The 13,465-nt window shown below is 46.9% G+C and overlaps 1 protein-coding gene across 1 annotated transcript; it reads right to left on the bottom strand.

The window, feature by feature from the left end:
- Positions 1–1,466: 1,466 nt before the first annotated feature.
- On the bottom strand, positions 1,467–13,423 carry LOC109319126 (gamma-aminobutyric acid receptor-associated protein-like 1). The gene is made up of 4 exons (XM_019548636.1): positions 13,165–13,423; positions 9,072–9,150; positions 5,856–5,974; positions 1,467–4,221 (listed from the first exon to the last, which is right to left on the bottom strand). The coding sequence occupies exons 1-4, from the start codon at positions 13,252–13,254 to the stop codon at positions 4,156–4,158; spliced, it is 354 nt and encodes a 117-aa protein (XP_019404181.1). The 5' UTR covers positions 13,255–13,423; the 3' UTR covers positions 1,467–4,155.
- Positions 13,424–13,465: the final 42 nt, after the last annotated feature.

Here is a 13,465-nt window from a genome sequence, read left to right on the forward strand (position 1 = left end):
AGAGACTGAGCCTGCTGGGTCCTAACTTAATGTGCTATAATAAGCAATGGGCCATATGGGTCCACTGCTTTATATCCTTCCAGGAGGCCTCCTTTCTTCTTGGCTCACCACTCTGATCAATGCCTCTGTCACTGCCTCATCCAACAAAAGTGGATTTCTTAGAATGAAATGTGGTAAATATTGTTCTTTGCACCTCCAATTCCAGGAGATGATTAAAGTCTGGTTAAGAAATCTTATCTTCAAATAGGTTAAAAACAATCTACATCATGGCACTGAAAGCGGGTTGGCCCTTCATTGAGTTCTATTGTATTGTCAAAGGTGACAAGGGAATCGAGGAAAGTTGCCACTATTTGGAAGGCATAGGGGACATGCATGGCACATGGGACACACATGGCTGCTGTTCCCTGAAGTGGACACAAGAAGCAGCAGCAGGACAAGGGAGGTGGACCCCAGAGACTCTGGCTGTTTTCAGTCAAGAGAAGTGGAGGGAGCAGTGGCTGGGCAGAAAGAGCCCAGGGGCTACAATTTAACCCCTCATGGGCTCCATGTGGCCTGTGGCTGCCAGTTGAATAGCTCTGTGCTATAGTATATAAATATCTGTATTCTTCTATAGCTGTATCTGCAAAGAAGAGGCCCTTGTCTGCCACCATGACAGGTCCAGATTTCAGTGGTTCCCAGTTCAGCACTCTCTCCCCGCTTCCCTGTTCATGGGGTAGACTGAGGCCCCCTACTTAGTTTCTTGCCACATTATGGTCAGTAGTGGACTCAGGGAAGAAGCAGAGTGATCACGCCTAATGCGGTTGCTCTTTCAGAAGCTGTCATTCAGGCATGTCCCCCAGTGTATGTTATACCCTTCAAGGTCCTCCCAGGCTTCTCAGTCCCTTCAGAATTCACAGCCGTGCCAAATGGCACAGCTTGGACACACACACAAGAAAGAAGGATATGACCCATGTAGTGGAGTGGGATACCCACGTGCACTGCACCTGAAAGATGGATTCTGGGTTTGCTCTATAGTTTTGCCAGTGGAACTTAGGTTCCTCTGGCAAAGCTGTGACCACACTGACAGTGCTTCTCTCAGGGCAGAGTATCTTCTTTCTGCCAGAAAAGCAAACCAGATATGCAAGCCACAGGGAAACCACAAGAATGTATAAAGTGTCTTGTTCACTCTCCTGGCAGCCATGGCTCTTGTAACAGCTGGTGCCTTCCCAAGTGCATTATGCCCCTTACCAGCAGAGCTGTTGTAGAGGAATTGCATGAAGTCACCAGAAGCCACCCAGGCAAGTACAGTCACTCTAGTGCCAACTGTATGCCACCAGAAAGCCTGTAATGTAGACATTCCTTGGTACATTATAAAAGTGGAGTGATGTGCACCTGTGGGCAGCTCTGACATATCCCATCTGACAGTGGAAAGAAGTATTGCAGTCACCTGAAATTAGAAAAAAAATATCCATTCCAGACCAAATCCCTACTTTTCAAATGTGTCTTTATTGGTTGATTGATTTAGCTCATACCATATGAACTTTATTTTACAAGAACCTGCAGCTGGTTAGAACAACCATCACAGAAAGAATTTTCATCATTGCCTTGTACAATATTGGACTAGCGCAAAAACAGAGGTAAATGCCACGATCCAGTTAAAATAAACAAAAAAAATAGATAAACTAAATCAACATAAAACCCTACGTGTACCACACAGCTGAGGTTAGTCCCACAGATGTCACTTATAACCCAGCAGCGGTGTTGGGGTGGGGGGAGAGGTCTGAACACAGAATCAAGCACTCCCAGTTTCAGATGCCTCTCCTCTGCGCGTGCATGAGAGCATGCATGAGTGCAAGACAGCACGCGGACATGTGTGTGTGCAGGTAAGTGGGTAAGCAAGCATAAGCTTTAAGGAGAAAAGGACACAGTCCTCCACAGCCCCCCACAACATGGCTTTACCCAGGGGGGATGTTCTAAACCTTCAGAAAGTTCAGAGCTCATGGAAAGAAGAGGCCAATGTGGATTTCCACCCAGAGGATAGGGAAGCACCCCAAGCAATGTGTGTGTGGGGGGGGGGTGGCAAAAAGGGGGGAAAGCATTGTGGTATCCTTGGTAGAACCAAACTAACCAATAATGGTGTTACACGTGTAAGTTCACCCTGACTTGAGCATCCTGTGAAAGTGTGGGACAGGAAAGGAAACCTAAATTCATGAGGTGCAAAAGGGGGATTGCTTGCTTACACATTTCTCCTCTTGTGCCCTATGTTCTGCCTGCATATTAGTACAGGTAAAGCCACAAATGCCCTGTACTCCCTCAGCGTTGGGCTCCCCACACAGCCGTCAGTGCCTCCCTGCCTCATCCACAGTATGCTCTTAAAACAGTGGGACAGCAGTTGAGAAAGATGGGCAGGGAAAACAGATTTCAGGCACCTAACCAGAGGCTAGCAACTTCTTTGCTTCTTTGCCACTATGAAGTGCTAACTTAAGATTTCTTACCTCTTCCTCCCTGGCCAACTATGCAGGAAAAGAGAGAGGTGGGGTCCATCTGCATATGATATTATGGCAAACACTCTCTGTTTCCTCACTTTATGCAGGATCTGTCCTTTCCACCTTTGTTGTTTCCCCCCCACCTCCTGTTGGTCCCTCTATCCAGATGCTACCGATTTAGGAATGTTTAGATTATTACATTTAATGACCGATTAAACCCCGCAACCTGAAATTTCCTCAAAACTCACCTCCCATCCCAAGTCTCCAGTTAAAGCAATGGCAGTTATGAGAACATCTGCTATTTGTGCCACTGAAAATACACTGCTCTGGCATCTCAGCATAAGGCTCACGTAGGATGGAATCTCTGGAATCTCTTTAAGACCAACACTGACTTCAAATAATACAGCCCTAGATGTTTTGACTCCCCTTTCCCCAAAGCAGTAGTACCCTGTGTGGCCATGGTGTGGCACCCTTGCCCAAAAACAGGTCCCAAGGACCACTTGTGTGGGAAAGTGAAATAGATAGCTCTTTTAAGAGAATGCCAGGATCTAGAGATGATTAGAGAGGAGTTAGATAAGAAAACCCCATTTTTTTTCAGCCTTCAACTAAAAAAACTGTAAGGAAGAAGACAGAAATCCATTACTCCAACAGAGAGTGCAACAAGAAGAAAAATCAGCTTAATCTGCAGCCAAGGGAGATTTTGCTTAGCTATCAAGAAAACTATCTGGCAAGAAAGATGTGCAAGCAAGGGAACAAGCTACCTAGGGAGACTGAAACCCTGTCATCATGGACATTAAGAGCTGTTTAGACAAACACCTGTCAAGGGTGTTCTTATGTACCTGATCTTGCCTCACAGCAGGGGGATGGATTAAGTGATGACAGATGGTCTCTTCTGGCCTGATATTTCAACGATTCTATCTGTTTGGGGTGCATTGTAAGGAACAAGGGAGGTCCAGCACTTCAATGCAATTGTTATTTAAAAGCGTACACACACTTAAAACTCTTCCTCCTGCACCTCAACGTGAAGAATAAATGACCACCGGTGATGGAAAGGTTAGCACTGAAATAGGGCAGGGCATGTTATACCAGCCCTACCAGAACTCTTTCACATGTATCAAGATGGAGTGAATATTGTCACTATAGGGACAGCCGGAGCACAGGAGCACATCAAGAGCGCCAGCGTGCATGGCACACCCCAGACTTATTGTGAAAGATAGTGAAGGTAAGGTATGACAAGGACACGGCTCCAGGACCGCCTCCCTCATCTAAGGAATGGGCACACAGACTGCTGCCTCCCTGTAGTCCCTCCCTCCTCCTTTCCCCACTGCTATGATGACAGTCAGTCAGTCTGGTTGCCTAACAGTCCGCTACTAGCTAAGAGAATTCCCACCCATGGCAGGGAGGATGGGAGGGAAGGATGGAGATGTGGGGAAATTTCCTCGCATCCCACTGCTCAGAACCTCCTCATCAGGTCACTCCAGCTAGCCATGTCCTCTCCCACCCTGCTTGAAAAATAACAACGATAATAAATGCATGAAAATGGCGGCATTATGTATGTGGTTTGTTTCCAGTTCTGTGTTCCTCTTCTTACTCTTTCTCTTTCCTCCTCTCTGATGTAACCCCCCCCTCCCCACAAACCAGTCTTGTCAGTCCATCATGCCTGCATGCCCGGACCGGATCGGACCGGAGCTCACTTGCCGTAGACACTCTCATCACTGTAGGCCACATAGAGAAAATAGTCCTCCTCATGGTTATCCTAAAGGTGGTAGGGGAGAGAAAAAAAAAAACAGATGGAGGGAGGTCAAAGCTGACGTTCACCTTACACGCAAGTCCCACCCTAGGGACCCCTAGAACAGCAAGACACACGAAGATTTTTTTTTCCATTTCTCACTTCCTTCCTAGAATCTCTATGTCATGCTCTTCTCTATGGTCAATTACAAAAAGGTAAGTTCTCTCATTCACAAAAAACAGACCTCCCCCAACGGCTGACAGAAGGACAAAAATGATTGTTCCATGCATGTGTCATTGGCAAGCTGCAATGAAGAACATGGGGGACACAGGGTCTCAGCTTCCAATCTGACACTTGGCACCAGAGTCCTAACTCTGAGAATAGCTGGGATAGGAGGTAAGCCAACAGAAGATACAGTCAGCATCTTTCAGAATAAGGCCTTTAGATCAGGAAGAGCAACTGAGGACAAGTTACAAGTAAATAGTAGCTCTTGAGGACCTCGGCGTTTTACAGATGTTTAAATCTGCAGCTCCACTGAATATTCTCCAGTGGGAATAAGCATTATTAGGGAGACAGAGAGAAGCCCATTGTCTCATATGTGATATCTCAGTTCTGACAGCTAGCATGTATCATGGGGTGCCAAAGTGTGAAAACTGGTCTTAGCATATTCATCTTCTGTCACATTTTTCAAATTTAGGTGGAGCCTCTTGGTAGAAAATGACGTGCTGCATGGGACTTGAGAGAGGTTGCAATGCCACTTCCAAAACAAAGGGAAATGCAGGGCAACTTCCCTCCTTCAAACAGATTCATCCTGTTGTCTCAGTCAACAAACCAGGCTTGTAAGAGCTAAAGCCATCAGGGCTCACAGAAATCCTTCTCAGGGACAAATTACGTGATTTTAAAAGGGACCAAATGGTACCAAGTGCCAAGGGGTTCTGTAAAGATTGGCAAGTGAAAGGCAGACTTCCTTAGGAGGTCTTCACTCACAGATTTCAGACTATAAAACAGCAATAAACTCAACATGTTTGTCTAGATACAAAGAGAATGAACTGTCACAAAATTTGCACTCATCATAAAGCTCTGTCTGCCCAGAGCTGTTGGGAAAATGTTTTTGCTTAAGAAGGAAAGCCAAAGAATTGGTTCTCCAGCTACTCCTTCCTTCAGAGCTGTGAACAAATGCTTATTTGTAATAGGCCACTATTAAAAAATTAGCAGCACCTCTCAGAATCCTGGAGGCCTTTCTCCCAGCCTGGGGCTCTAGCCACTAGGCCACCAGGCCTGCCAAAAAATTGTGCTGGAAGAACTGGGATGAAATCTGCCCTATAACAATGCTATTGTCATGGTGGGGAAGCTGCACAGCTGCCTAATGTAACATTCTTGCAGTGAGCATGGATTTGCTAATACAAGTATTAGAAGTTGGACCCCCTGCCAACCTCTTCCAAGCCCGTTGTGGGAATGTCCCATTCTGCTGTTATGCTCAAAAGCCAGTGGAAAACAGGCCATGGGCACAGTGTTGCACTTGAAGAGGCACTGCAAGAAAACAGGAGTTATACAGTGCAGTCACACAGAGCAAGAGGCCCATGGAAAGATGTCAGCTGTGCTCACCAAGCAGACAGTTACTTACTTGGGGTCAATAAATTGAAGAGATGGGTGGGACTTACCTCGTACAACTGGCCCATGGTAGCACTGGTAGGAGGAATGGTGTTATTGACAAAGAAGAAAAGGGCATCCTCTGGCCTCAGGTGGATCCGCTTTCGGATTAAGAAGTAGAACTGGCCAACTGAAGAGGGACGAGGAAGAGAAAAAAAAAGAATGGAGGGGAAGTGATTCAAACTCAAGGATCAGAGAGAGAGAACACCCAGAGAATACAGACAATGCACATATGCCTGAGCCAGTACAATTTGATATTAACTTGTACATCCCCTACTATCTCAGTCCTAGGTTTCTCAAGCAGTTCTGCCAGTTCCCTTCAACCCTGCCCTGCAGTCCTCCTGTCATCCCAGTCCCAGGCCACTCAACCAGCGGCTGAGGGAGTGGCCTGGGATACATGTTTAAGAAAAAGACCAATTTGTAAGCCAGTTGCTCCCACAACAGCTTTCCCCTGAGATGCCCTCACCCTCAGGACACCTGACCCCTTGGAGGAAGAAAAGTAAATGTTTTCGCTCGATCTGAGCCTTCAAGAGGCCGAGAAGCGATTTACTGACATCTTATTATCAGAAAGCATAAGTTTAAGCAGAAGACAGGCCCTAAGGTAAAAAGTCCAGTGCTACATCTGAAATGTCTAGATTTCAAGGCTGGTCAGGGCTTGGTGGGGTCCCAGGTTGTCTCGTTGCAGACAAAAAGATCAGAAGCAATATTTCGACCGATGTTCCAATTCCAATCTTCTTCAGCAGAATTCAAATCATTTTGATTTAACGAATTTCCCTTTGGGCCCAGTTTATTTTCAGTTTCACCATAAAAACAGACCACAGGCATTATATAAAGACTGGGAATAAACAAACAATGCTAAAAGGGAAACAGAACCCAGAGACAACAAGCATTCCAGGAAAGATCAGAGATTCACCCACATCCATGGACCACTTGCAGCTTTCCCAGGGCTGTCCAGTGCTTAGATTACGGTGGTATCTCTGTTTCCCCTCTTACTGGCTCAGACCACTGGCTTCTCCTATATCTAGGCTTCTATTCGCAGCTTTTACTTTATTCTAGCACTCAGTGCTTCTCTATGAGGAGGGGAAGAATCAACCCTACTGAGCATATGACCAGCTTAATCATTAAATCCTTTGGGCTGAAGGTCCTTGTAAATTTTCCCTTAGTGTCATGGCAGATGGTACTCTAACTCATAAAACTTGTTTAATCCATACTCAGTATTCACTTAAACCTTGTTCCATGGGAATGAGTTCCATGGTTAATTATAAACTGCAGGGAGGGGGGGGGATTTTCTTTAATCGATTCACAATATTTTCCTTTTCATGGTCCAAAACAGAAGCAGGTTTAACCACACCCGGTAACCAACCCATGGTTGCTTGGAAGTGGAACTTCATGGCTGTCATGCTACAAATCAAGCGGCATGAAGAATTTCACGGTGCGGCTATTTTGAGAACTGACAAAACAGAAGAGGAATATTTTCCAATGACAGTCTTTGACTACTTTAGTTCAAGATAAATCGGGTGGGCAATTATTTCAGGTGGAGGGCTGCTTACTGAGTTTTGGCAAGTTATCGAGGGCCACATGACAGGCAGCCAGGGGCAGATGTATATTAATTTTCTAAATTTTTTAGAGGTCCCATGGGCCAGGCTGCATTTTGCCCACCCCGAGATAAATCCTCTTGGGCTGTTAATTCTATCCAAGTGTATGTTACACAGCAAAGTTATTCTTATTACAAAAGAAGTCACCAGTGACACACATACCCAGTGCCATCATTAGAATACCAAGAGGGCCATTCATCAGATTTCATAGTACTTTATGTACTGTAATTAAACAGACCAACCCACTTGTGAAATTAATTTGCGCAATGATGAAAGATGGGGAAGCTGAGGTAAGGCAGTATTAAGAAGCATCCAAATCAGCAGCAGAGGTGAGAAAAGAACCCAGGAGTCCTAACTCCTAGCTTAGAACTAGATCAGCGGTGGGCAATTATTTTGACTGGAAGGCCACTTAATGAGTTTTGGTGAGCCATCAAGGGCCACACACATAAAACCTTTCAGAAAAATATCATTTTAACAAATCGTAGATTTAAAAAAAACAAATCATATACTAAAAAGCAAACATCTACTATAAAATATTTTAATTTTATTTCAAGAAATATTTTTGTCCTGATTGGTGTGAATTTGCATAGGGGATATAGAAGCGATTGCATAATAGGTCAGAATAAAGGCTTACTTTTTGCATACTCTGTGTGTTGAGGGTGGGGGTGGGGAGGAGTGCCCACATGTGTGTGGGGGGTTGCCTGCATGCTAGGTCCTAGGTGCCAGCTGGGGGTGAGGGGAGAGAGGCAGGAGATGCGTGCAGCAAAGCTCACCCAAGCAGAGTGGTTTGGTGCAGTGCAGGTGGGGCTGAGCTCTGCCTGCTCCTGCCGAGGGCAGCCTGTGCTGTGCTCCCACCCACATCCATCAATAGCACCACCCCAGCTGGAGCCAGCATGCACAGGTTTCCAGTGGGACTGCTGCAGCTCCTGCTGCAGCTATCTGCGTACTGCTTGGATACCACTACCTCCTGTGGCCCCTTCACCTTCTTTTGCCCCTGCTGTGCCACTCCAGGCAGCAGGTAGCACAGGGCATCATATGCCCAGCCAGATGTGGGGGAAGTTGTAGCCAAGCAGCTCCTGCCCCAGCACAAGGGGCTCCAGCTCTAGCTCTCAGCTGCTTTCCACCCACTTGGCTGCCTGGCATGATGAGCAGCCACCTACGAGCCGCTGAGTGTACACCTAGATGTACACCTTGCTGGGGTCGTTTGACCCCAGTACTCTTTCCTGCCATGGCAGGGAGTCGGACTAGATGATCTACTCAGATTCCTGGTGGGGCTGCCTGCCACCCACTCATAGTTTCATAGTTTCTAGGGTCAGAAGGGACCTATGTGCATTGCTCGGGGCTGGGGCAGTACCATCAGTGGGCACAGGGCAGGTGTGGGCAGGAGCATGGTGCAGGCTGCCCTGGGTAGAGCTCTACTGGGGCAGTCACAGGCCAGATACAATCAACTGGCAGGCTGGATCCAGCCTGTGGCCTGTATTTTGTCCACCCCTGTACTAGATGCACAGCATGATGGGGGCGTTATTTATTCTCCCAGCAAAGAAGATTCTTGTGTTGATCCCACTGGGATACAAAGGACTCCTGGGAATGTCTCATTACAAGACATAAGAAAAAGGGGGAGGGGTTTGTTACCTGTGAGGTCAGAAGGCACAAGATACTTCCTTTTGTCAAGGTCAGGTACTCTGGCTTTAGGCGCCTTCTCAACAATAACCTGGAGAGAAAGAAACATAGAGTGAGAACCATAAGAAAGACAACAGAAACACCAGATGCCCTTTCAGGGAGATGGTTTTGCCAGGCCCATGGAAATCATCTCAAGTTATGCTGAAGAACCAACTTCTGTGAAGCAGGACTGAGGGGCAACACATATGGCAGCACTGAGGGGCAACACGTAGAACTGAATGGAGAGCTCAGGACTGGGACAGAAGGCATCACTGTACAGCCTGGAGGAACAGATGTAAGGATTAAATTTAAGACGGTAAAATAAGAACAGACTGATCACCCATGAAGTCCAGTATCCAGCCTCCTATGGCAGCCCATGCCACATTCTTCCCAGGAAAAAGAAAAAAACCCTAAAACCTTACAATGGAATATGGCTCACTGGGGAAATTTCTTCCCAACCCAATTAGCAAATGGGTAGTTGATATCCCAGACATAAGGGATTATATTCTTCATAATGGTTTGATCCCGCCTAGTATAACTGTGGATGTTTTATTATCCATGTAAATGTGTATACCTACTAGACTTGATCTCCCTCATATCCTGTGACACCAAGTTCCACTGGTTAATTACCAGTATGTGCTGTACAAAAGAATCTGAGGCACATGTATATTAGCAAGCAAAGAACTATGGAAATTATCTCTCTACTCAGAGCTAGGTAAAAGTCTTTTAAGTTAAATGTGATCAATACTTCGAAAGCTGAGAGAGATTTGGCAAACTCAGAATTTGATTAGATTTTTTTTTGGACAGCAAGCCATTGAAAAAGTAGGAAACAATTTTTCCCTTGGAATTCTCTGCTTTGGCTACTTGAGAAAGACTGGGCCCACAATATAAATTATGTGGCCTGTCATTCCAAACAAAATGGCAGAAGCCATTTTGACTCATTTTAACAGCCAGAGGCTGAAATCCCTCTGCTCTCCCCAATTCAGAGAAAGAAAACAAAAAAAGGAAACAAAGAGTCTTAGACTCCAGCATTCAAACCTGTTCTGTAATGTTAAGTATTTGACTGGAGAGATTTTAGACCCAATTTCCAGGTGTACTGAGTTCTCAGTGCTCTAACTAAAGTCACTTGAGATGAATTTAATGTTAGAATCCCAAGAACTAAGGACAAAGAAAATTACAGGCCAGCGTAAAACAAGGGCATCTGCATAGGTATCTTCACAGTCCTGAATGACTCAGCAGCTGAAATGCATTTATGTTTTGGGGAGGGGGATGTTGCATCCTGGGGATGGGGATATGTTTGCGCACAGATATCTGTAAAGACGCCATATTAAATGTGAGAATGGCATGGTGAAGAAGGATGATTTGGGGGACTTGAGCAGCACGTTTGCCTGCCACATGAAGAATAGTGGCATTGCTACAAGGAACTGTGCCATCTGGGAGGAAGTGGGAAAGAACATAGGAGTGAATGACTTCTTCCCTAAGGTTTTCCAGACTAAAGCCAAAGAAAAACTTGTAAAAACAATAGTGAACTAATGAACTTGACATAGGAGGGTGAATCTAAATATGACTTTTGGGGATAGAGGAGTGTAGGCCTCAGGGTAAGTAAGGAATAGTAATGGGGTGACCAAGCCCCAGAAAGTGGTGTGATTCAGAGGTTGAGAGATTTCATCTTGCAAGGAGGTAAGTAGAAGATGTGGCTATTCGGCTGGCTGGATATTCATTGAAGCCAATTCTTCTGGATGACGTACCACCAGGACTGTGTTCAGGCAAGCGTGGACATTTCATTCCCTGGGCACAACTATCAGCAGGACACCTTGTGCCACTGCTAGTTGTCCCCAAGTAATGTCCATGTCATGAGCCCTCTGGAGGGTGGCAGGTTCCCCTGGGTGGGATAAGGGAGGCTGGGGCCAGCAACTGTAAGGCTGCTGGGGCCAGCACCTGGAGTCCTGGGGGCCAAGGAAATTGTAGCCACGACGCTCCTCCAGTTTGAAGCCTGGCCGGCAGCTGGATCATGGCTCCGGCTGGCCAGGCTCCAGTTTTGGGCCGCACAACGCTGTGTGCTGCCCTGCTTTATTTCTGCACAGGTTTTTTGACCCCTGGATCTTCAGGGTTCAAACCCCCCACCCCCTGCACTGCGAGGTAGCACAACGGGAAACACCTGAATGCAAGGTGCATGGCATTGCAGATGGGTCTGCACTGCCACATACCGCACGGCCATGCTTGTCTGGACATGGCCCAGGTATCCATTCTCAGGACCTACCACCTTCCCCAAATAATCCCACACCATTCACAGATTGTTTCTGCAACATTATCTCCTCTTCTTTCACTCTCTGCACTGGTTCTGATCCCAAAGGTTTGAAAACCTGGCTGTAGAAATGCAGAGACAGACATCTGGACAAAGGGGAGGGGAAGAAATACCAAAGGGTAAATACAGGTCATCTCTGGATCTTGCTACTGCTGGGCGGTGTCTGCTGTAATGTGGGACTGTGCCAACAGTTTAATCTCTGCTAAAATGCTGAGATGCACCAGGGCACTGCAGTGTAAGCGGCTGAAGGGACGTCATCACCAGGGATTCAGCTGTCAGGAAGGGTAGACACAGAGCTGATGCAAGGAGCCCTGTCTGCCATTTCTGGTTATTTTCTATGACTGTCAGTGATTTTCAGGAAGTTATTTCCATCACAGCCAAAGGAACCTCTTCCTGTTACTCCAGACACAGGCCTCCCCACATGGCTTTTCTCCTTCATCTCAAGCCATGGCACATGTTGCTATTTTAGACCTGGATCCTCTGCACAACTCCGTTGGTGTCCCCGAGCCTTGACCTCCCTCCTCACCTCTTGCTATTGTGGTCTTTAGTGCCGCACAAGGTGCTCTCAGACACATCCATCATGATCTTCAGCACAGCCTGCTATTCTAGTGCTCACACTCCGTCACAGCTCCTGATTTACAGTGCCCCCGGCCATTTTGGTCCAAAGACATGGAGGCCATCACCTCACTCCTGACTAGCACCAGCACTGCACCTGCTGCTCCAGCCTTGTGACTTGCACACAGCTCTGCCCATGCACCTGTGCTCCTACTTGTGCAAGCACAACCAGAAGACCTCTCATAAAAGGGTGCTGAAATGGAGCACTGAATCATACATCATTTGCAGCATCTCCCCCCGTTGGATCCATGGGGGAGAGCAGACTGTTTTAGAAAGCTGTACCCTGAATGGTAAATCTAGGACAGAGGCCTCCAGTAGGGATTAAAAGAAAGAACGTTTTGAAAACATCTAATGAAAAGGGCCAAAGATTACTAATGAGCTCTGCTCACCATTCCATTTCTTAATTATTATTAATAATTAGAATGATAGAAGCTCTCCAAAGGGACGGAAGGATGAGGAAGCGCAGTGAGGTGGGGAGACCATGACCTTGTTTTCTATGCAATGGCTTTTTCCACAAGGACATTACACAGAAGGGCAAACAATTGAGGGGTTGCTTCAATTATTTCTCAGAGCCAAGGGCAAGAAGGAAGCAAGACTGCATTGAAAAGAGGGGCTGGAAGAGAGCACACTATTTAGAAATAAAAGGAAGACACCCAAATGACATTGTGCAGTTTTCTGCGAAGGATTCCCCTTATTCCACTTTCCAATGCTTTCCTCCATTTTTGTAGAGCAAATGGTTGGTTCCTTCCCCACCCCCACCCCCATGCGCACAGACTGCCATAAAAAAGATTAGCAGCATTTACCCTACCACAGTGCTGCGGCTGATGGGGGAGGGAAGGAGGGGCAGCTTCCACCCCATCACCAGTACAAACACATCAAAGCCTACAGTTCTTCATCTGGATATAACCCTATAGCCCAGGACCTAGATGTCTAAGTAACATGACTAGGATCCGGGCCTAGAAAAGCGGCTCAGTACACAGAAAGGAAGATTTAAAAACAGATCAGCACAAAAATAGCAAACCCAGCCTGCAGTCCTATCCTTACCCTGCCCCCAACACACACACACACCCTTCCAAACCTATAACCCCCGGATAAAACAAAGCTCAGCACCCTGCCATCAGAGACCCCAGGCCGGGGGGCACTTACTGGGACTCGGTCCGGATACTTCTTTCGGATCTTCTCGCCCTCCTTTTTCCTGTACTCGAAAGGATGATCTTCTTTGTACTGGAACTTCATCTCGCTCTTCCGGCTTTGGCTGGACCTGGCTGGGTTCCTTCTTTCTGGGGCTTTTCCTCCCTCCCTTCCCCCGGCTGAACCTGTTTGCTGTCACCAAAGCGCCCCCCGATGCCCCAGGCCCCGGAGCTCTCGCTGGCACAGTAGCCGCAACCGCCCCCGCCCCGCACGCCAGCTGATCGCGGGATACACAAACAGCCGGGCCAATGAGCGG

This window comes from Crocodylus porosus, unplaced genomic scaffold, assembly GCF_001723895.1.
Source record: "Crocodylus porosus isolate Cpor-Errol unplaced genomic scaffold, CroPor_comp1, whole genome shotgun sequence".
Taxonomy (NCBI): Eukaryota; Metazoa; Chordata; order Crocodylia; family Crocodylidae; genus Crocodylus; species Crocodylus porosus.